At 42.3% G+C, this 24,628-nt stretch overlaps 1 protein-coding gene across 2 annotated transcripts in view; it reads left to right on the forward strand.

Moving 5' to 3' along the window:
* Positions 1 to 7,558: 7,558 nt before the first annotated feature.
* The window catches only part of Znf318 (zinc finger protein 318), a 28,205-nt gene continuing 11,135 nt past the window's right edge, over positions 7,559 to 24,628 (forward strand). Inside the window, exons 1-6 of one of the 2 annotated variants that reach the window (XM_020157231.2) lie at positions 7,559 to 8,111; positions 11,184 to 11,332; positions 17,621 to 18,260; positions 19,512 to 20,957; positions 22,321 to 22,420; positions 24,321 to 24,622. In XM_020157231.2, the coding sequence (XP_020012820.2) occupies positions 7,650 to 8,111; positions 11,184 to 11,332; positions 17,621 to 18,260; positions 19,512 to 20,957; positions 22,321 to 22,420; positions 24,321 to 24,622 (3,099 nt within the window). In that variant the 5' untranslated portion in view covers positions 7,559 to 7,649. Of the gene's footprint in view, positions 8,112 to 11,183; positions 11,333 to 17,617; positions 18,261 to 19,511; positions 20,958 to 22,320; positions 22,421 to 24,320; positions 24,623 to 24,628 lie in introns of both variants that reach the window. The other variant, XM_020157230.2, reaches the window with a different exon arrangement.

Genomic DNA, 24,628 nt, shown 5'->3' on the forward strand with positions numbered 1-24,628 from the left:
GGCGATCCCAGCACATACAATCTCTGGACACAGACCAGAACGACCAACAAATTCCATTAAAGAAAATCAGAAAAGCCGGGAGCTGGTGGCTCACACCTGTAATCCTAGCTATTTAGGAGGCTGAGATTGGGAGCATTGTGGCTCAAGGGCAGCCTGGGCAAATAGTTTGCGAGACCCCTATCTTCAAAATAATGAGAGCAAAATGTACTGGGGGTGTGGCTTAAATGGTAGAGCACCTGCTTCACAAGTGCAAAGCTCTGAGTTCTACCAAAAAAAAAAAAAAAAAAAAGGAATATCAGAAGAGCCTCTGGAAGATATATGTGATATTGTTTATGGTTATTAAACTGCCCCCTACCCCATCCCCATCAAATATTATTGCTACAATAAAGAAAATAGTTTATTTATAGGATGGGCATTGTTCTTATTCCTTGCACACAAAGCTTCCAAAACAGACTGAGAATATGAAGAATACAATCTTTGCAAAATGTTCAATTTGGATCTCAGAACAACAATAGCTGGGGAGGGGGTGTGTAGCTCTGTGGTAGAGCACTGCCTAGCATGTGTGAGTTTCTGGATCCATCTCCAGCACAGATGTATTGCTGTGGTTACCACTCAATCCTCAATCTGGGGACTGTGTCCTCAACAAACAAACTGTATCTCAAGACCATCATAGAAGAAATGACACAGGGAAAATTTTTCATTGGTTCCTGTTCCTCTAAAAATTCCATTCTATGGGGTGTTGTCCCCCTCACACTTCCAGGTTGCATGAGTTCATTTATACTTTTTAAAATAGAAAAAAATAGGCTGGGGAGTATGGCTCAAGTGGTAGAGGACTTGCCTAGCGTGCTCAAGGCCCTGAGTTCAATCCCCAGCACTGCAAAGACAAAACAAAACAAGAATAGGCTAGGGACTTAACAGTGACAAATGCATAGGTTGAATCTACAATGTTTAACAGAAATTCATATTTTCTTGTTGCTTATTACTGGTACCTAGGAACACTGGTAACTTCAGGGCAGTGCCATCCCAGGCAGTGAGCAACTCTTAGTCATTTTTTTGTTATTGTTGCTGTGACAAATACCTGATAGAATAACTTAAAGGAGGAAAGATTTATTTTGGCTCACAGTTTCAGAGGTTTCGGTCCATAATCAGCTTATTCCATTGTTATGGGCCTGTGGTGAGGCAGAACATTATGGTGGTGGCAGCCCATGACAGCCAGGAAACAGAGGGAAAGAGTCAGAAAGGGGCTGAGCACAGAGTGTGTCTTTCCAGGCCACACCCCCCAGTGATGTACTTTCTCCAACTAGGCCCCACCTCCCAATAATGCAACCACATCCTCCCAATAATTGAGCTGTATTATAAACTCACCAAGAGGTTAATCCATTGATTAGGTCAGAGTCCTCAGAATTCAATCACTTCCCAAAAGTCCATCATCAGCAACCAAGTCTTTCATACATGAGCCTTTTGGGGAACACTTAATATCTAAACCATAACACAGGGAGTGCCTAGGCTCAGTTCTGCTCTAAAGACTGTCAAAGTTTTCTCATCCTACTCACTTGGCACAAAACTTCCCATAAAACTATAGCCTCAGGCAAAATGTTGGCAACCATTTCGTTCAGCTTGCATGCAGAGGCAGATATGCCCTTAGCTGTAAGCTGAAAACCTGGCTCAAGTCCTCCTCCTCCTGGGGGCACTTAAATCTCCATTACCACACAGGAGCCAAATTTCTAACTGCTATCCTGGCTTCTAGAGCCATTTCCAGCCCAGGAGGCCTGTGGCTTCAGGATATTCATGGTGGTGAGAATTTTATTTTTGGAGCGTATCAGTCTGCTTAAGCTGTATATTATTCAGACCTTTCATTGACCTTTGTATCAATACCTGATACAAACAACTAAAGGGAGGAAAGATTTATTTTGGCTCATGGTTTCAGAGCTTTCAGTCCATAGTGTTGCCATTTATCAGCAGGACCTGGGTGATCAGAGCCGAAAAAGATGAGGGGACTATCGAGTTATGCTCAATAGCCACTTTATTGAAGGTCACTTCTACTTTTTATAAGTTGTTTTTTCACAGAGAGCATTTGGTCAGAAAAAGCATGCCAAGTATTACGTGTCAAGGTTACATTAGTACAAGGAAGCACAGTTAATATTAACTCTATCTTTGTTATGTCTCTTTTAAAACAGGAACAAGGAGGCAGGAGAAGCACACGTCAGCATAACCTTCTTATTTACATCTGAAGGACATGAAGTTATCTGGGGAATCTTGAGCACTATTGTTTTTCTGGACATCTAGTTCTGAGACTTTTGCCTCAGTTCCTTGGAGCTTTCTCACAAGGCTAGATGCCAAATCACACAGGCACGGTCCCACTGCTGGCTATGACACATAATCCCTAGCTTCGTTCTTTCTGGCCCATGGTGAGGCAGAACATCATGGCAACAGAAGCATGTGGCAGAGGCTACTCACCTCATGGCAGACAGGAAGTAGAGAGAGATGTAGGAACTAGGAACCAGATATAACCTTCGAAGACACTTTCCTAGTGACTCACTTCCTCTAGCTAGGCCCTGCTTCCTAAAGTTTTCACCACCTCCAAAAACAGTACCAGAGCTGGGGACCATGCATTCAACATATGAACTCACAGGGGACATTACATATTTAACCCATGACATTCTGACCCTGGCCCCCAAAGGCTCGTAGTCATCTCATAATGCAAGTTCATTTAGTCTATCCCCAAGCGTTCCCAAAATTTTATCAGTTCAGTATTGTTCAAAAGCTCAAAGTCTCCTCTGAGACTCAAGGCACCTCATAGCTGGGAGTTTCTACAAAATCAAAAAGGAAATCACATACTTCCAATAAACAATGCCAAAGTAACTCCAAAAGGGAGAAGTAGAAGAGTAACAAGGAAGGCTCAGACTAAAGCAAGATTAAAATCCAATGGGGCAAACATTAAATTTTATAGGCCTATGTCCATCATGTGATGTCATGTCATGAACTCCCAAGAGCTTGGGAACTCCCCTTCCTATGGCCTGGCCTCTCCCTTAAGCAAGTACCACTTGTTGCCTGCCATTTGCTAGGCAAACCTTCAACATTAATGGCATCTTTAACATCCTGGGCTCTCCATTGTAGCTTAGGATTCATCCTCACAGCTTCACACACCAACTTCTCAGGGGCTATCTGCAGGGAGCTGACCCTGTCAGGCATTACCTAATCTACCAGGCTTGCCTTTGAAGTCTGGGTAAAAGCCTCCATGACCCTGAAACTCTTGCATGCTGCATACCTGCAAACCAGCATCATGTGGATGATGTCAAGGTCTGCCTCCACCTTGGGCAGTAGTTGGGTCCTTTTGGACCACAACTATATTGGCCTGTGAGTGCTTGGGCAGCTGAGCACAGTGAAACAAACCCTGAGAAAACAACTTCCTAGGTAGCCCTATGCAGGCAGTGTTCCACAGAGGCACTCTCTTCTCAAGAAAAAGTCTTTCAAATGAGTTTATTCTTTCATAACCTTGAGCCTGTAATGGGTGAGAGCTGGTCAATTCCTGAGATGGTAATCTCTGCAGAAACTATGACTTCCTTAATCCCAACTTTACACAGACTTTTCTGATCAAACTGCAAGTTTTTCAAGTCTTTCTGCTCCGCTTTTTGTTCCTGATTCTCACTGTAAACCTGGCTAAAAGCAGCCAGAAATAACCATGCCACAGCCTGATGCTGTACTGCCAGGTCTGGAGGCATGGCTCAAGTGGTAGAGCACTTGCCTAGCAAGTGCATAGGCCCTGAGTTTAATCCTCAGTATCACCAAAAAATAAAATAAAAACTTCCTCCATCAGATTAAGTAATTTATCACCTTTAAACTCAGAACCCCACAAAGTCTGAGGACATGGACAAAATGCAGAGAAGGCTTTTTTTTTCACCAGAATGTAACATAAACACCCTCTAGTCCAATTCTTAGCAGAGTAAACATTTCCATCTGAAGTCTCATGAGCACAGTGTTTTCTATTCTCATTCCTGTTGGCATTCTGGTCCGATTACAGTATTCTAGGGCTTCTCTAGCTAGTATCTCCAAATTCTTCCTATAAACCACTTCCAAAGATTCAAGAATACATTATCAGGTTTAGTCACAGTAATAACCTCACTTCTCAGATACCAGTTTTCCATGTTGGTCATCCTTTCTCATTGCTGTGACCAAATAACTGAGAGAAACAATAAGAGAGGAATTATTTTGGCTCAAGGCTTAAGAGGTTTCAATTTATCATGGCAGGGAGGGTGTGGCAGAGCAGCACAGTTCACATATGGCAGACAGAAAGCAGAGGAAGACAATACAGGACCCTTCCTGTGTAAGGATAAGGTTTGGTGCACAAGGATATGCCCCTCCCATGACTACTTCCTCCAAGCAGGCCCCACCTCCTAAAGTTTTCACCTTATCCCAAAATAGTGCCACCAGCTGGGGACCAACCATTCAACACATGAACCTGTGGGTAACATTTCATATTCAAACCATAACAGGTTGCTGTAACAAAATACCATAGTCTGGGTGGCTTAAATAACAGACACTTATTTCTCACAGTTCTAGAGGCTGGGAAGTTCAACATTAAGGTGTGGGCCAATTCAGTTTCTGGTAAGCGTTCTCTTCCTGGCTACAGATGACTACCTTCTGTGTCCTAATATGGCAGAGGAAAAAAGCTCTGGTACCTCTTCCTCTTTCATAAAGGTGCTAATCCCATTATGAGATCCCTATCTTATGATCTCATCTAACCCATAATTACCATCTCCAAACCATCACATTGGGGATTAAGTCTTTCAACATAAGAATCTAAGGGGATCACAATTCAGTTCATAGCATAGAGACTAGGTCTTTTTCCTTTTTTTAGGTTTTATCTCTTGTTGTTATTTGTCTACTATAGTGTGTGTGTGTGAAAGCCTTAACACATTTTACCATTTTCATCAAAAGTCTAATAAGAATTTCTTAAACTTATGACAGGCAACAGTTGTGAGAGGATTTTAACTAGATTCTTCCCATCATCTTTGGAGTTTCTGCAAAGGCTGCAAAGGCAGAAAGCAACATAACAGATGTCAAGTACTCCCTTCCCATTTCAAATGGTAAGTGATTGAGAATGACCCCATCAGCACTATGAATCATCCACGTTCAGTCTATATAAGAAAATGAGGATTGTGTTGGAGAATTACCCCTGATTCTGCATTTCCTCTTTTACTTCTCTAGGAAGAGATGAGAGGCAGGGAATCTCTCTCCTTGCCTAAACCCAAATGAGATAGCCACCTTCACTAGAAACTCTCAGTGTTTGGCTGTTTCTCCTGAGGTTGAAGATCCACAAGGACTGATGTCTTAAAGGATGTGCAAAAGCAAGATGCTGGCTGTGCTGGGATGGCAATAAGATGGATGGCATAGGGACCCAGCAGTGCAAAGACACTTGAGTTATGCTGTGAGACAAGTGTACCTAGAAGATGACCAAGTCAGAGAAAGGAAACCCAGGAGAGGGAGTTTTACATGGGGTGAGCTTCCATAAGGCCAAGGACATGGGGGAAGGGTGTCATAGGCAGCCAACTATAGGAGAAGCATTGCCTAGGTCCCAGCAAGACAGTCCTTAAAAAGCCCCCTGAGGTTAGAGAAAAGCCAACATTTGTCAGTCATTCATGTCCATAGAGAACCAATTTTGGAAGAGCAGCATCTGGCACCATCCAGGAAAGCCTGGCTCTTTCCCTCTAATCCCCTCTCTTCCTGCACCAAAACTTGAGGTTTGGTGTTTCAGAAATAGTAGCCAAGCAGGAACACACACTGAGGAGAAAAGTCAGGAATGTAGGAAAGCCTACTACTCACTTCATCCCAGCAAGCTTCAAATCTGAAACAAGGAAGGGCTGAGGAGGGGAGAACTTTCAGTGGAAATAAAGTTTCAGGACAGCAGTAAGACAACTTATGTGACTGAGAAGTATTTGAAAAGCAAAAAATCTGTAAAAGATTTCATGCAGGATGCAGAAAGCACTATGTATAAGGCAGATATGAAGCAGAAGCAAGAGAGTTTTTCTGATTATGTTACATGGAAGCTAACTCCTTTGATAAAAATTCTTCTTCAGTATGAGGATTGAGGAGGAAAAGTGGTTACAGAATATAACAAATCCTGATTTTAAATGTTTTGGGAAGGGGAAGGGTCTCACTATGTAGCCCATGCTGGCCTTGAACTCGATATTCTCCTGCTTCAACCTCCTGAGTGCTTGGATTACAGGCATGCACCACCACAGTCGACTGAAGTGTACACAGTGATTCACATTTTCTTCATCTTTACTTAGATCCTACCAAAGCGTGAGTAATCAAATACATTTGTAGGCTAATATACCTGTGGCAGATTTTTTTCATTGAAATAACTTTTATGTTTTAACATTTTTATATAAATTATATATTGAAGTAAGCTGAGGAAAATCAATCAGTAAAATTTTTATACTTTGTATTTACAGAGCGACCATATAAGCATGTGCCATTATACAAACGTGGAATTGGATGTATTTTAAACTTAATATAAAAACATATATTAGCAAATGGAAATATGTTATAATTTTTTCCTTTGGCCTCTGTTCTTATGTCAGAAACCCGATTTTTATGGTTTTGTATTCAATTGATAGATGAAAAATATTAAGCTGTTTTTTAGGGTCAACATTTTGACTTACCATTGTACTTCTTTTACGTGTTGTCTTTTTTCTACTTTTATGTAGGCGGCAGAGCCCCAGGACTGGCATCTGGGAACGTTCTAGTTTTAGAATGGGGTCGGGGGAAGAGGTCTGAATCTCTCACAAAAAATTGCCCGTGGTGACATGGCCTCCTCCGCGACCACAGTCAAATTGGTCAAATTTCTGAAAAATCTACTGTGACACGTGTCTGCCTGATTCTCGCCACCCACACCCCGCACCTTCCCATCCTCGATTTAAACCTCTAGAAATTGGGCGGACTGCTCGGGGAACTGATGGTCACGCTCGTGCCGAGGTGCGTGCGTAAGCTCGGACAGAGCTAAAGTTTTGGGGGTCATTTTACAAACTTCACTATAATCACTTATTGTCCCCTCATACACCAACAAGACTGAGAGGGCCGAGAAAGCACGCAGATGCTCCCACAGCCTGGGCACCTGCCATCCCGAGGCCTCCGGAAGAGCGGGGTCCTCGCCAGCTAACTCCACTCTTCCGCCCCGCCCACCACGGGCGTCGGCGTCACGTGCTCGCCAGGGGGCGGGAGAGTGGGTGGCTCCGCGGCCGCCATCTTGCTGGGGGGCGGGGCTTGTGGCACGCTGGGCGCGCGCTTCGGCTTCCCACCCCTCGCTCAGCCTCGCGGCGCTTACGCGCTCCTCCCCACTTCTCCGGGCTCCTGTGACCGCTCCCTGAGTAGAGTAGCGGGGAGCCTGTGAGGGCGCGGGGGTGTGTCGGTCGCGTGCTCGCGTCGGTCGCGTGCTCGCAGCCGCGGAGGCGCGCTTGGCCCGGCCTCAGGGCTGGCGCGCGGCGGAGGGGAGGGGAGGGGGCCGAGCCCGCGGCGGGGGCGGCGCGCGGCGGCAGTGGCGGCGGCGGCGGCTGCTGCTGCTGCGGCGGCGGCGGCGGCGCGCTCACGGCCCGAGTCTAGGGCGCCCCTGGGTCGGAGGTGCTGCCGTGGCCGCTGCTTCCGAAGCCATGTACCGCAGCAGCTCCCGATCCTCCGTCTCTTCGCACCGGCTTAAAGACGGCGGCGGGGGCGGCCCGCGCACCGGCCGCAGCTCCGGCTCTTCCTCAGGCCCGGTTCGCCGCAGCTCACCGCCGCCGCCCTCTTGCTTCTCTTCGTTGCGGCCCCCGGCTCGCCGGCCCCGCTCGCCCTCCGGGCACCGCAGTCGCTGGGCCTCGCCGTCGCCGTCAACGCGGGGTCGCCGCGGTTCCCCGTCCCCACCCCGCGGCCGCCGGGCCTCACCGTCCCCGCCACGGGGTCGTCGCGTCTCCCCTTCCCCGCCGCGGGCCCGTCGCGGCTCCCCGTCGCCACCGCGGGGCCGCCGACTCTTCCCGCCGGGCCCGACTGGCTTCCGAGGCAGCAGCCGGGGAGAGTCCCGCGCCGACTTCGCCCGGGACGGCCGCGGAGACCATTCAGGCGACAGCGGCAGCCGGGTAATCCCACCCCTCGCCTGGGACGCCCTCGATCCCCCACCCGGCCCCCTGCTCCCGGAGTTCCCGCTTCCACCCAAGCCCCTCCGCATCCCGCCAGCCCGGGGGTTTCGTTTACCCAGTAACGGACTCGGGACCCGCTCGGGCGCCTGGGCGGCAGGGTGCGCTCCTCCTCCTCCTGCCCCTATGCGGAGGGGTGGGAAAGTTGGCCAGGGCCGGGGGAATTTCATCCAGCCCGGGTACCTGGTACTTTGGGGCGAGTTGACGGTTCCGCGGGCTCCTCCTGAGCTTAGCACAGCGTCTTTGGGGCGCGTTAGTTAGGAAGCCTGAGTTGGACCAGGCTAAGAACCCTAAGCTGATAGTGGATCTGAACTGGGTTGCGTCCTCCCCGAAGTGAAGTGTCCCTAACTATCATTGTGATAGCTCTCCCTCCCCCACCCCCAGCTGTGCTGAGCTCTTCGCTCACGCCTTTGGGTCCTCAGAGCCCTTTGAGGTGGAGCAGTTAGTTACTCCTCATTTACAGCCGAGGAACACACCCAGGCGAGGTGTAAGTAACTTGGCCAAGGTAACACCGCTAAGTGATGGAGCTGTCACTTAACCTACACGTCTGGTTCCCGCTGCCCGCTATGTTTTCTCCTAGAGAAACAGTTTGAGATTAAGAAGTTTAATGTGAGGGGAGGTGGCACAAACAATGTATACACATGTAAGTAAATGTAAAAACGATAAAATAAAAGGAGGAAGAAAAAGAAGTTTAATGTGTGGGGCTGGGGTGTAGCTCAGTGGAAGGGGGCTTGCCTAACGTGTGAAACCCCCTGGGTTCCATCCCCAGCGCCACATTTTTTTTTTAAGTTTTAATTTAGACATGATATTGACCTCTTAGGTCACCACCATTCTAGTAGAGCCTCACACAGGGTCTGATGTTTGGAATTTGTTTCTATTTTCAGTTCATCAATCTTTTTGTTAACTCAGTGACAAAGTTTCTGTTTTCTTGAGTTCTCTAACATCTACCCATGTACTCTGGTAATAGCTGAATTGACTTGTCACTTTGTTAAGATTTTCAAAGCAGAGCTGTGTCAGTCTTAGTGTCAGTTACTACAGAGGAAGCAAGAACAGAATACTATGTTTTCCACAACGTGCTTTTTCTTTTCAGTGTAGTTTATTTGCTCCAGGCTTCTTTCTCAATAAATAGTATCCATTGTTCAAGTCAAACATGTCCTCTGTGAGATTAACTTTATCTGTCTAACCTGCTAGCTATACTACTTTTTTTTTTTTGTGTGTGCAGTACTGGGGCTTGAACTCACACTTGAAGGTGTAGGTCTACACCTTCAGCCACTCCATCAGCCCTTTTTTTTATGAAGGGTCTTTTTGAGATAGGGTCTCAAGAACTGTTTCCCCAGGCTGACTTGGAACCACAATCATCCCTGATCTCTGTCTCCTGAGTAGCTAGGATTATAGGCATGAGCCACCATGCCCAGCTATCTGTACTTCTGAATTACAACCCCAAAACTATCCTCCTTCTACCCTCACTCTGGTATAAACCCTGTTAGCTCCTCTCTGGATTGCTGCATTTGGCTCTTTTATATTTCACTCTTTCTGCTTTGTAGTTTTTTTCTGTATACAGCAATCAAAATCATTTTAAACCCTCATTTTACATATTAATAAAAATTTATTGAACATCTACCATATGTTAGGCACAACTGTGAACAAACCAGACAAAAACTAATACCCTAATAGAGTTGAAATTCTAGCAGGATGAGCTGGATAACAACTAAGGTGGGAAAGTTAGAAATTCCATGGTATGTAAAATGTGATTAAGTGCTAAAGACAAAACAGAGAAGGAAGTTAACATTTTTTATAGGATAGCTATGGATGGCCTCCTGAGAAGGTGACCTTTGAATAAAGACCTGAAGAGGGTGAGGAGGATGAGTAGACAAGCATTTGGAAGAAAAATGAAGTCAAATCACATCACTGTTTTGCTTAAAACCCTCCTGTACTGTGGCTCATGCCTGTAATCCTAGCTACTCAGGAGGCAGAGATAAGGAGGATTGTGGTTTGAAGCTAGCCCAGGCAAATAATTCAAGAAACCCTCTGGAGTGGCTCAAGGTGTAGGCCCTGAGTTCAAACCCCAGTACTGAAAAAAAAAAAAAACCCTCCTGGAGCTCTTACTGCACTAAGAATAAAATCCAAGTTTTCTAATCATGGTTTCTGCCTAACTTTTCAGTTAGTTTGCTGCAGTCATACTGGTTTTCTTTCTGTTACTGAAAACATGCCAATTTAATTACTCAGGTGGTTCTTCCCTTTGCCTAAAACAGCCTTTGATGTCTTCTTGGGAAGACTGACATCTTCTTTTAACATCACAGAAGTCTTCTTTAACTTCTATCTGAAGTAAATCCTCCTTTTCCCTGGTCTTTCATAGTATTTTAATGACTTTATAGCAGTTATCAGTATCAGAAATACTTTTAAAAATCCATTTTTGCCTTGTCTACTATAGTTTCTGAAGTCAGGAACTTTATTTCCTTCTCTGTTCCTACGCCCTGTAAGAATGAGACATTACTGTTTGGGAGGATTGAACATGTGGGCTTTTATCTCTATGAAAATAATTTTCAAGTGATTTCTTTGGCAGTACTGGGATTTGAACTCAGAGCTTTGTGCTTCCTAAGCACTACTATTTTAACCACATCTTTGGCCCTTTTTACTCTGGTTATTTTAAGGTAAGCTCTCTGCCTGGCTGGCCTGGACCACAATCCTATTTGAGGCTTCCTGCTAGTAGCTGGGATGACAGGCGTGTGCCACCATGCCCAGTTTTTTCTGTTAAGATGTGGTCTCCCAAACATTTTGCCTGGGTTGTCCTCAAACTGCCATTCTCCCACTCTCTACCTCCCTAGAAGCTAAGATTGCAAGTGTGAGCCACCACATCTGGCTTTAAGTGCTTTATTTCTTGGAGTGGTTTCTTGCCATAGCTTTTTCTCACCTTGGTGGACCACAACTTTATGAGTAGGGAGAACATTTTTTGGTATAGGGTTGTGTTCACCATATTGACTAGCATATGATTTTTTTTTTTTTTAACCTTTGTAGAGACGCTCTCCTGGTTTGCGTTCTGACTCTTTGGAACAGAGCCTAAGGATCACTGTTGGCAATGACCACTTCTGTGTTAGCACACCAGAACGGCGACGGCTTAGTGATCGGCTGGGGTCACCAGTGGATAATTTGGAGGACATGGACAGGTAGGCTTCAGCTAGGGCAAGGTGCACTAGTACTAGAAAACAAAAAAGTTGCTGTTTTCTGAATGATTGTACCAGTACTGAAGTTATTTCCTATGTTTCCAGTAAAAAGTATAACACTGGAAAAGGTTTTCTGAGTGGGGAGAGTGTGTTGATGTTGATAAACTGTGCTGCTTCTCAATGAATTGTGGAATGAATGAATGGAGGAAAAGACTTTTAAAAAGTATCTTGGTACAAGTAGAAAAGGCTAAAGGATCATAATCAGAGTCCCCCAAATCAGAAATAGTTGAAATAACATTAATTCTAAAATTCTGGAACTGTGAGAGGTCCTTTATGCAAAGGAAAGTTCTGAGCAAAACTTTTCAGAGGACTCCAAGTATGGCTCAAATTGTAGAGTACTTACCTATCAAGTGGCAAGGTAATGAGTTCAAACCCCAGTCCCACCAAAATAAAAAGAAAGGAATTTTGTTTTCTAGTACTATGGATTGACTCCAAGGCCTTGAACTTGTTAAGCAAGCGCTCTGCCACTTGAGCTACACCCCCAGACCCCCGTTTTTTTTTAATTTTGACTTTGTGATAGGATCTCTTGATAACCTTTGCAAAGGTTGACCTTGAACTCATGATCCTCCTCCCTCCACCTCCAGAGTAGCTGGAATTGAAGGAGCAGGCCACCATGCCTGGCTGAAATCTTTTTTTTGTTCTGTTTTTGCGGTGCTTGGGATCAAGCCCAGGGTGTGCCAGGCAAGTCCCCTCCCACTGAACTATCCTTAGCCCTGAAGTCTTTTTTTTTTTTAATGATTTTTTTTAAACTTGTCCAAGCCAGGATATAGATTCAGAAAGAGTTTAGATAAATTGTCTAATTTATGTATGTATATTAAATATATAAAGCAATAATAGAAAGAGATCTTTTAAAAATGTTTAAGTTCAGTTACTAGTTTATAACTATTGAGTACTTAAGAAACAGCAAATACACCAGAGTGTTGAACATAAACCTCAGGTATTAGGAAGTTTTATATGGGAAGTAAATAATCATATAGGTGTTTTTACTTCATAAAAGTGAAGAAGTGAAGAATAGCACTTTCTCAGAGCTGGAGAGCATGTCTGTATGGTCCCTGTTTGGCACCTTGGGAGTTCTCATAAATGATTAGCAGTAGCAATAAATCAAGGAGATATTCTTTAATACTGATACTGTTCAGTAGTGTATAGAACATAGGCAGGTGGGGACAGCTGGGCAGGAAGTCTGAGGACAATGCTGCTATTTAATATTTACTTCAAAGCTCCAGCGACTGTGGATGCAGTGAAGCAAGGCAGGATAGTCTTATGTTATATAATAGTGAAGCTTCTGAAGATAGGGCTTCAAGGTATGTGACTATATTATTTAATTGAGGCAACAGCTCTTGCCCTTCCGTCTGCTTCTATTTTGGGAGATGATTGAGTAGGCGGTCTGGGTAGGTAGTGCATGGTGTGATTCTCTTCCTTCCTTGCTGAGGTTTTGAGGTAGTTTCAACATTTCTTCTGATTAGGTTTAGGTTGTCACCTCCTCTTTGCATGAACTTTGTTATATACACATGCTTCAGATAACCTGTTGTCTTTTTAAGTTAAAAATAAATAAATTTCCCTCTTAGGGTGTTTAGGACTATAATCTTTCCAAAGTCATATGTTTACAAGAAAGAAGTCTACTTCAGAGAAGGTGAAATTAAGGGTCTAATGGAAATTATAGGGTCATTCTTAAATTTTTACCACCTGCCCATTTGTGTTCCTTTTCTCTTATGCAATGTGGTTTGTGTGAATAATTACTGTCCATTAAAACCAGGCCATAGGACCATTGGCATACTCAGGATGTCTCCTGACAGTGAGTCTACTCTTCAACTAATTAAATAGGTCATTTCTGATAGGTCATGTTTATTCTTTTTCCTGAGACCCCAATATTCTTTTTTCTCCTTTAATGAATCTGTTAAGTCTCATTATCAGGTTTTGGTGACAGCCAAGTTACCAGGTTGTATCCTTACCTTCGCAGCCTGTAACTGACAATAACTTGTTCTGAAAAGGGAGCATGAACAAATTGTGTGAAAAATTCTAAGACACTTGGCTTCTAAAGACTTAGTGGAGATAAGGTCAGTTTCTCCTGTTAAAGTACTTTGCAACTTAAAGGTTCCTTTTACGGAATTCTTACCTCTTAACTCCTTTTTAACCTTATAGAGGTTGATAGAATAGAATTTTTTTTTCCCTTTTCATATACTTAGAGAAAAGACAGAAGCAAAGGGCTTTCTCAGGGCATTTTGAGCACTCAGCAAAGAAAAAAAATGGAGCGTTTAGGCTCTACAGGCCTTTTATTTTATTTATTTTGTAGTACTGGGGATTAAACCTAGGACCTTATGTATCTAGGCAAGTGCTCTACACTGAATTATAACCCCCAGCCCTGAAGGATCTTTTTTTGATCATCCATTTTAATCATTTTATTGATGTAGAATTAATATAGCACACAATTCACCCATTTAAAGTATAAATAGTTCAGCAACATTTAGTATATTCTCAGAGTTGTGCATCTACCACTCTAATCAATTTTATAACATTTTTTTTACTGCAAAAAAACCTGATATCCTTACCCTACTCCCAGTCTTAGGCAATTACTAATCTACTTTCTGCCTCTATAAATTTGCCTGTTCTGAACATTTACTGTTAATGCACTCATACATGATTTTTTTGTTATTGGCTTCTTTCACTTAGCATAATATTTTTAAGGTTCATTCATGTTTGCACTTCTTTTTATTGCCAGTAAATTTCATTGTATGCATATATTCGTTTTGTTTATTCATCAATGGTGAATATCCATTCACTATTGGTATAGCATTGGGTTTTCACTGTTTTGGCTATTATGAATAATGATATGAACATTGGTGTACAAGCTTTTATGTGCATGTGTATGCTGAGGATTGAACCCAGGGCCTCATGTGTATTAAGCAAGTGCTATACCACTGAAATATACCCTCAGCGCTACATTTTTAGTTAGTTTTATAGAAATTTGTAAACAAAAAAAGTAGAGAGCTGGGCCCCAGAGGCTCACACTTTTAATCCTACCTACTCAGGAGGATCACAGTTCAAAGCCAGCTAGGGCAAATAGTCTGAGAGACCTTATCTAGTAAAAACCTTACAAAAAAAAATGTCTAATGGAGTTACTCAAGGTGTAGACCCTGAGTTCAAGCTCCAGTACTGCAAAAAAAAAAAAAAGAAATTAAAAAAAAAGTAGAGAGAAGGACTATTTAGGAAGAAGAAGGGCACCAGCAGGAGGAGGAAGAGGACAAGAGAAGATAATGGGGATGAATACAAAGTACATTATAGACACGTATGACAGTGTCATCATGAAACAATTATTTTGTATAACTTTTATAAAAAATACTTAAAAACAAGTAGAGGGCTGGGGGCGTGGCTCAAGTGGTAGAGCATCTGCCTGACATGCAAGACCCCTAGTTCAAACCCCAGTGCTGGGGAAAAAGTAGAATGGTGCAGCAGACTCTTGTGTAAGCATTACTAACAATCAATTTTCAACATTCAACAATCAATTTTTATTTTTTTGGCAGTATTACAGTTTGAATTCAGGACCTTATGCTTGTGAGGCAAACACTCTACCACTTGTAGCATGCCTCCAGCCCAAACAATCAATTTTTAGAACAGCAAAAAGAGTCATACTTGTTTTTTTTTTTGGCCATACTAGCATTTGAACTAAGGCACTCTACTTCTTAAGCCAGACCTCCAGCGTGGAAAAGAGTTGTACTTGAACTTAACCAAGGCTTTTAGTGGTATTGTGGTTTGATATTAGGGCATTGCAGTTGTTAGGCAAGAGCACTGCCACTTGAGCTATATCCACAGATTAACCAAGATTTTTAGAGTCTGTTCACCACTGGACAATGTGCAATGTGATCTTTCTTAGGAATCATTCTTATTGCAGTCAGTTTTCTCTCTGTTCCCTTTAGAATCCTGAGGAAGGAGAACTGAGTTTCTAGAAGGCAACCTGATTTCTGACTATATCTCTTCATATAGTTTGGGAGATTCTTCTAATTTCTTCCTATAGTTTGGGAGATTCCAAGGCTGGACTGAGGCTTTCAGAGAGCCATCTTACTATTTCTAGCTTCTTAGTAATGTTTTGTTTTTTTGGCAATACTTGGGTTTGAACTCAGTGCCTCATACTTGCTAGGTAGATGCTCTACCACTTGCACCACTACACCAGCCATATTTCCAGGTTCTTGAGATTTAGTATTGGATTAGATCTTGGACTAGTATTTCACCTGGTGGTGGTATGTAATAGTTCTAGCTCGTGTTCATGCTGTGAACATGAGAGATGAACTTGCTACTATCCATATAGCTAATGATGAGACTTTTTTGTATAGTAGATAGTGTTTTAGCAATGGAGTGACTCAACTCATGAAAATTCCACCTTGGAAATAAATGTGTTGATGGTTGACAGAGCTACAGAACAAATTTTTTTTACCCAGTTATGTCTAATTTCAGAGATCATCTTTGGCTTATTTACATTCCTTGAGATTGCATAGCATATTGAGACCTCAGAATTCCTCACATACCTGGGGAGGAAATGGGAAGCAGGAATCTGGATTCCCACAGGTGACATTCTTTGCAGAAGAGGTAATAAAGTTTAACCTTGATAGTCTTGCTCAAGTCTACAACTTTGAACAGAGCCAAGGCTGGTAAATAAGGAAAGGCAACTTTTTGATGTTCTGTTAAGGTATTCCCAGTGATAAGAATTTCATTTCTAGAAACACAACAGCCCCCAAAATGACTACTAGAAGCAGTACAAGATATCAATAATGCTGTGCGTGGTGGCACTTGCCTGCAGTCCCAGCACTTGGGAAGCTGAGGCATGAGGATTGTGAATTCAGGGCTGTATAGAGAGACCTTGTCTCAAAAAACCCACAGCAACAACAAAAGATACCAATAATTACCATCCTCTGGTACTAATTCACTCTGGAATGTGAGAAACATGGAAGCACTTTCATTTTCATCCAGATTATTTAAAAATTGAATACTAAACAGTGAGAAGAGGATCTTTGTTTCCATCTATGACTTAAATCAAAAGTTTTCTTTTTTGGGTTATAGACCTTTATTGTTATAGTGCCCAAAAAGATAAGATCTGTTATGTGTGACATAGAGCTCCGAGCTGAAAGGACAGATATCTCATCCTGTATATTTCCTTCAGTATTTCTGTGAGATAATATATAGTGAGGACTCAAACAATAGAACACCTGCCTGAGTTCAAACTCCAGGAGATATTACATATATATATATATGTATATGTAATATATATATATACATACACACACACACACACACACACACACACACCCATTATTTACTTATTTTTGGGCCCATGATTAACAGTGCTTTTGGATATCCAGGGGAGACCGGAAAGAAGGTGACAAAACAGACAGTCTTATGATATTTAATTTTCTCCACAGTGAAACCCTTTTTTCCAAGTAAGATGTCATACAAAACTTTAATAAACAGACATAAAGTTGGGACTAGTATAATTTGAATGGGGTAGAAGGTAGAGCCCTATTGGTATGGTTCTGGTTCTGCTTTTCTAACATCTCTTTCCTTTAGCAGCTCCTAAGTACTCTTTAGAATCTTGGAGCTGGGGATGTAGCTCAGTAGTAGAGTGCTTGCCTATTGTGCATGAGGCCCTGGGTTCAATCCCCAGCACTGAAAAAAAAAAAAAAATCTCTGAGGAATACAGCTTAAAAACTCCTATTGTTGACTGTTATTTCTGAAACTTGAAATAAAGTGCATACAAATCACCTGGAAATCTCATTAAAATGCAAATTCTGGTTTATTAGGCCTGGGGTAGAGCCTGTAAATCTGTATTTCTAATAAGTTTCCAGGTAGTGCAAATGCTGGTAGTCCAGGCCACCCTTTTGGTAGTAAAAATGTAGAATTCAGATGGTCTGGAGTTGTCTAAAGTGGGACTCTTTGTAGTGTTAGTGGTGTTTCACATCTTTCAAATCCTAATATAGTACTCTGCATCCTCAGTCAAATCAAAGAAATTAGCCTAAGAGATGTATTGGTAATATGAGTCTTTGATTAGACTGAAGCAGCTTGTGCCCTGGGGAAAAGAAGAGGAAATGTTCCATGTACTATATACAGATATGTTGCTGGATTTCATGATTACGGTCTTTTGCTCTGAACATTCTATAGCTTTCTTGTCAGTTATCAGTCTCTTTGCCTTGTCAAGTCTTACCCTTGCCATTATATTCAGTAATTCTTATCTCTCCTCCTCAGCAGGGATGACCTGACTGATGATTCTGTCTTCACACGAAGCTCCCAGTGCTCTCGGGGTCTTGAGCGATATATTTCTCGGGAGGAGGGGCCTCTTAGTCCCTTCTTGGGACAACTTGATGAGGACTACCGAACAAGAGAAACTTTCCTGCATCGATCTGATTATAGTTCCCATATCAGTTGTCATGATGAATTGTTGCGGGGAACAGAACGGAATAGAGACAAACTCAAAGGCTCCTACTCTATACGATCTGAGGAAAAGAGCCGGGAGGCCAAACGGCCACGTTATGATGACACAGAGAAGATACACAGCATGGGCGGGGATCATTCAAGTTTTACATCAGGGACTCGCAACTATCGACAGCGTAGGCGAAGCCCAAGTCCTAGATTTCTAGATCCTGAGTTTCGAGAGCTGGACCTTGCCAGACGAAAGCGAGAAGAAGAGGAGGAACGAAGTAGGAGCTTGAGTCAGGAGCTGGTGGGAGTTGATGGTGGTAGCACTAGCTGTTCCATTCCTGGATTGTCAGGTGTCCTAACAGCATCAGAGCCAGGATATTCATTGCATCGGCCTGAGGATGTATCTGTGATGCCCAAGAAGTCCATTCTGAAGAAGCGGATTGAGGGGGACATGGAACCTTCTGTGCAGGTCTCTGTTGCATTTCTTCTAGGGTCTTTTGCTAATCTTTCTAATATCTTGAACTGTGGTTACTTTCCTGGGGGTAATATATTCTAAACCAACATTGTTGTGCCTATAAGCTACACCTTCCAGGATTCTCCAGCAAAGCTATATGCCTTATTTTAGGATTTCTAAACAGACATTTTGAAGAGTATCTACTATAATTTTTTCCCTTAAATTGGCTAGCATTAAAACAGTCTTTGAATATGGATTTCTTGGAATGAAGCTTAAAGAGCAAAGGGAGAAAATGATTCAAATTTCCTCATTTTTCTTTAGAGAGGAAACAAAATGTGTGTGTTATAAGATACTAGACCAGAAATCAAGTGATTCTGAGTTTGGACCTACGTCTGCCACTAACTTGCTGTATGATTTTTAAATAAGTCACTTCAGCATTCCCAGACTTGATATTGTTTTCTTTTCTTATGTGTGAAAAGATGGTCAGGCAAGGTCAGTAGTATAGCTAAAGGCTTCTGAGCAATTGTCTAAGAGCACATAGAGAAGCAGGGAAAGGCTGATCAATTAGGGTTCCAGAGTTTCCTGTTGCTACTTCAAAGTTGCACCACTTGTATATGCTTTTTTGTTATGGGCATCCATAGTAATGAAAACAAGTTAAGATATTTTTAAAATCCTTTTGATTTCATGTTCCTTGATAAGCACTAAAACAAATGGGCAAAGGTTCGAGAATTCCATCCAATCTGCCTTATTTCCTACTTCTCCTTGCTACAGCAGAGATATCTGGAGAGATCTGGAGAGAGGGGGACTCATATCTTGAACTTCATTAAGAATACTCTTGGAGCTGGGTACCAGTGGCTCACACCTGTAATCCTAGCTACTCTGGAGGCAGAGATCAGGAGGATCTCGGTTCGAAGTCAGCCTTGGCAAATAGTTCAAGAGAACCTATCTCAAAAAACCCTATCACAAAAAACTGGGCTGGTGGAGTAGCTCAAGGTGAAGGCCCTGAGTTGAAGCCCCAGTACCGCAAAAAAAAAAAAAAAAAAGGAATAGTCTCGGGCACACAGAGTGGCTTAAGTGGTGGTGCGCCTACTTAGCACTGAGTTCATCTCAGTACTGCCAAAAAAATAATAATAATACTCTCCCTCCCTTTTGTCTACACTTACATCTCACCATTAATTCAGGAAGGACAAGGATGCTAAGCATTTATCTGTTATTAGCGTTCTCAGATTCTGCATAGGACTAAAACAGTTGTGTTTGTCTTTGCAGCCTGAGAATTTTTCCAGCAGTACCAGCTCCAGCCATGATCACCCTCCCTATTCTGGACACTCATCTCTTCCACTAAGTGGTGCTATTGCTGCTTTTGCCTCAGAGATTGAAAACAAGGGGACTACAGTGGAGACTCCATTGAAGGAGCCTCAAGGCAATCTTTACCAGTGGGGTGCCCTCACTGGGGTGCCCAAAGACAGTAGTCCTCTCAGAGAAAAATTTGGAAGTTTTCTGTGTCACAAGGATAATTTGGATTTGAAGGCTGAGGGACCTGAGCGACACACCGACTTCTTATTGCCCCACGAGAGAGCTAGCCAGGATGGCAGTGGTTTTTCCCGCATTTTGAGCATGTTGGCTGATTCTACCAGTACACAGGAAAAAAGACGATGTAGCTTTCCTGACATTGAGGATGAAGAGAAATTTCTCTATGGGGATGAAGAAGAGGATTTAAAGGCAGAATCCCCACCAAAGTCCATTGGGGGCTCTGAGAATGACATTGTGAGGCAGAAGGCAAGCTCTCTGCCCTCTTCAACTCCAGCTGTAAAGCTAGAATCGCTTGAAGAGACCAATCCAGAATATGCCAAAATTCATGACTTGCTTAAGACCATAGGGCTGGATATTGGAGTAGCAGAGATTAGTAAACTGGCTGCTCGAACCCAGGAACGACTGCACGGCAAGAAGCCATCATCACGCTCTTCAGCTGACCATCGTTCCTCTGTTGACCGACACTTTTCAGCTGACCGCAGTTCCTCAGTTGACCACCGTTTCTCAGCTGATCGGCACTCCTCAGATCCCCACAGACTGGAAAGCAGGGAGGCACACCATAGCAATACCCACTCCCCAGAGGTGTCTCATCCACACCCAGCCTCCCCTGTAGATCCTTACCTGCTCACAAAAAACAGCTCTCCATTCCTAAAGTCTGACCATTCAGTGGGTCATATTTCAGGACCAGAAGTGGTTGGCAGTGGGTTTCAGTCATCTGTTGCAGTCAGGTGTATGTTGCCATCAGCTTCATCTACCCCGATTAGACTTCCACACTCTGCTTCTTTATCTCAGTTTCACATGCCAAGGCCCTCTCAGTTTGCTGCAGCTCAGATACCTCCAAATGACCAGGGAGCTGCCATTCCCCCTGCCTCCTTTGACACCTATCGGCACTATATGGCATATGCAGCTTCGAGGTGGCCCATGTACCCTGCCTCTCAACCATCAAACCACCCTCTACCCGAACCACATAGGATAATGCCAATAACCAAACAAGCTACTCGTAGCCGTCCCAATCTTCGTGTAATCCCCACTGTGACTCCTGATAAACCCAAAAAGAAGGAGTCAGTGCTAGGTTCAATTCCTGCTGCCCAGGTGCCTGTCCAAGTGTCTATCCCATCACTCGTAAGATATAATCCAGAAAAGATCTCTGATGAAAAGAACCGTGCCTCCCAGAAGCAGAAAGTGAGTATTAGCTTTGGGGATCCTGTGCTTGAGTTTTCTATTTTAACGTATAAATCTGTGCTTATCTTTTAGAAGGGGCTGAAAATTTATAAGGCTCTTCCACTTTTAAGTCCTTTGGCAGTTACCGTCATTACCTTAAGTAATGTGTATGACCCCTTTGACCTTCTCACATGTTTAGTCATTACAGCTGAACAAGTCTAGCTGTAAATCCCACTGTGAGATAAACCATTTTTTCCTTTTTAAAAAAATTCATCTTCATATTAATGGTCTTAGAACACTGAGGGTGGAAGCTGGGAACATTGAAGTCTTCCATATTCTTTTTTTTCCAGTTTAATAATAATTAGCCAGGTGTGGTGGTCCACACCTGTAATCCTAGCACTCAGAAAGCAGATGCAAGAGGATCACGAGTTCAAGACTAGCCTGGGCTACATAGTGAGACCCTGTCTCACAAAGACCAAGTAAAATCCACAAAGCAAATAAATTCAGCTAATCCTTTGAAGACAAATAAATACTTCCTCGTAATTTTCTATTATGTTCAAATACCCTGAGCTTCAGCCTTTAATTTTATTGAAATCTTTTGGGAAAGTGGAGAATAGGTTCAATAAAGAGAAGACAAGACTTCAGAGACACTGGAGACTGAGCCCTTTCCTTACACTTTTCCTTTATGACCCTAGCACTTAAGACACGACTAACAATTTTTCTCACTGCCTGTTAAGACAATGCTTTTTCCATTTGGTGGTAGGAACATGCTTGAAAGATCATGAGATTTAGGACAGTTATTTTAAGTCTACTTACTGTGTGACTTTGAGTAAATTACTTAATCCTGCATGACTTCAATTTTTTTAGTGTAAAATAAGAGAAAATGTGAAGATTAAATAACATGAAATATGTTATGCAACTAGTATATGCCTGACCCATAACACATATTCCCTTTTTTGTGCTCCTGTTTTGGCTCAGAAACACTATCCAGTAGTTGCTGTCAGTGGCTTTAGATGCTTCTTGCATAAGCACAATACTTTCTGGGTAGTATAATTCTGAAAAGAAGTATGAAATTCTCTTTTAGAACTTGGATCAGAATGAAATGCCACTTTGACTACCAAGTCAGAGCCTTTGTGGGCAGGCATTTGATCTTTAAGATACCCAGCATGAAGTTTTCTTGAAGAGAACAATAGAAGAGGGAGGAACCTGAGTATGGCAGCACATACCTGTAGTACCAGCTCTCAGGAGGCTGAGGCAGGAGGTTCATGAACCCAAGGTCATCCTGGGCTACCTAGCAAGACCTTGTCACCAAAAAGAAGAAGGAAAAGAAAATGGGGAGGATGTTAGAGGCTGAGGGACTCTCTTATCATGTTTTACTTTGCAGGTTATTGAAGAGAGGGAAAAATTAAAGAGTGATCGGGAAGCCCGCCAGAAAAAAATGTCCTATCTCAGAACTGAGTTGGAGCGGCTTCATAAACAACAAGGTATCGGACAGCCCTTTTCATAGCTGCTTTTTGTAATGACTTGAGTAGGAGATCCAAGTGGAGAAGGATTGGTACCCTGAACCTGAGGGTAAAAAAATTTTTCACATAGACCTAGAGAAAAGTTGTAATAACTGTAAACTCTCAGGCATTCTCTCCCAGATTATTAATATTTTGCTACACTTATTATACTCTTTTCTTTCTCTCAATCTGCATGTGTTTGTATAATTTTTCCTGAGCTCTCTTATAGTAAATTGTAGATATGATGCTCCTTTACCCCTAAATACTTAAGGGTGTATTTCCTAACAACCAAGAATTCCAAGTGCACTAATCAAAATTAGGAAATTAATAATACAATACTTTCATCTGGTCTGTTGGTTTTAGTCATATTTTTTCATTTTCCCTAATAGTGTCCTTTTAGCAAGAGAAATTATAAAAGTATTTGTCACATTTGCTATCTTTTATCTTTTTGGGGGGGAGGGGCTACTGAGGTTTGAATTCAGGGCCTCATGCTTGCTAGGCAGGTACTTTACCACTTGACCCATGCCACCAGCCCTTCTTTTATCTTTTAGCCTTTGTGTTTCATAATACATTTTAGAAGAGAAAATGTCACAGTTTATAGAATGTCCCTTATTTTTGGATTGTTTGGTGTTTCCTTATGATGAAGTTTGGGTTATTTATTTTTGGCAGAAACATCACAAAAGTGATGCTGAATTCATGTCAGGTTTTGATGTGTCCTATTACTATTGATGTTAACTTTCATAATTTGGTTAAGGTGTCTTCTAGGTTTCTCCACTGTAAAGTTACTGTTTTATCCTTCTTAATTAATAAATATCTTGTTAATACTTTGAGACTATGTAAATATCCAATTGCTCCTCAGACTTCTAGCCATGATTTTTGCATCCTTTGCTGTTTCTTGCCTGAATCAGTTATTGTGATTGTGGTTATTAAGTAGTGATTTTCTAATTTCATCATCCCATGTACCTTTACTAGTTGGCTTTCTACCATAAAGAGAAACTTCCCAGCCCTTATGCCCATTTGTTTAGTCATTTATATCAGTGTGACTTCATCGATTTCTCATTCATTAGTAGTAAGTTATTTATTATCGATATTTGTTTTCGTGCTCAATTGTCCCAAATTTAGCTAGTGGGAGCCCCTTTGAATTGGCTCTAGTGTCCTTTTGACGTCCCCTCATCGTTTTCTGAGTAGTTCCTTACATTTTGGTCCAAGATGTTTCATGACACCTCACTTTTTATTCTATCTCTTTATCTATGCTCATATCATTTTTATCATTGCATTCGCAGTGAGGAAAGAACACAATAAGGCTACCAAATCCTGCAGCTTGATGACAATATGACAGAACAGATAGTAGTTTAGATTGTTTGGGGATCAGAAACGGCATTATTTATCTTGTGAGAATTGATCCATGAGGACCTGTAACTTGGAATAGGAGATAACATTAGGTGAGCCTGAGACAAAACCTAACTCAGTGTAGATATGTACATTTGAATGTTTTTTACCCTCTAAATATGAATTCTTTGGCTTTCTGAAGAGAGGACAGCTACTATATTCATAATTATAGTATTTCTTAATCTTTTTTTAGGGGACATATATACACAAACTTTTAACTATTATTTTGGGAGTTCATGGAGTGCCTAAAGCCAATCATAGATCCTTAGCTGATTACTCCTGCACAAAAGATAATATGATCACTTATCCTTCACTTTCATAGAAGTTTCACTAAGCCAGCCCATATGGAAGGAGAGTCTCACTTGCTCTTAGAAACTTTTGTGGAAAATGATTTTGTAACCATATAGCCCTAATAGGTAAGTACTCATAAATGAAAAACTACTCATTTTAATTTACTTCATCTGTCTCTTTTTGTTGACATTTGACTATTCAGGGGAAATGCTGCGCAAGAAACGAAGGGAAAAGGATGGTCACAAAGACCCACTTCTGGTCTTTGTGGGTCGGCTTCAGGATAACATTATGAAGGACATTGCAGAGCTACGACAAGAGGCAGAAGAGGCAGAGAAGAAACAATCTGAACTGGACAAAGTAGCTCAGATCTTGGGAATTAACATCTTTGATAAATCCCAGAAAACTTCAAATGATAGTAAAGAGCCTACAGAGAAGCCTGGGAAAGCAGAAAAATCTAAGAGCCCAGAAAAAGTGTCATCCTCAAACTCTTCCTCCAACAACAAGGTAATA

Source organism: Castor canadensis, chromosome 8 (genome assembly GCF_047511655.1).
Source record: "Castor canadensis chromosome 8, mCasCan1.hap1v2, whole genome shotgun sequence".
Classification (NCBI taxonomy): domain Eukaryota; kingdom Metazoa; phylum Chordata; class Mammalia; order Rodentia; family Castoridae; genus Castor; species Castor canadensis.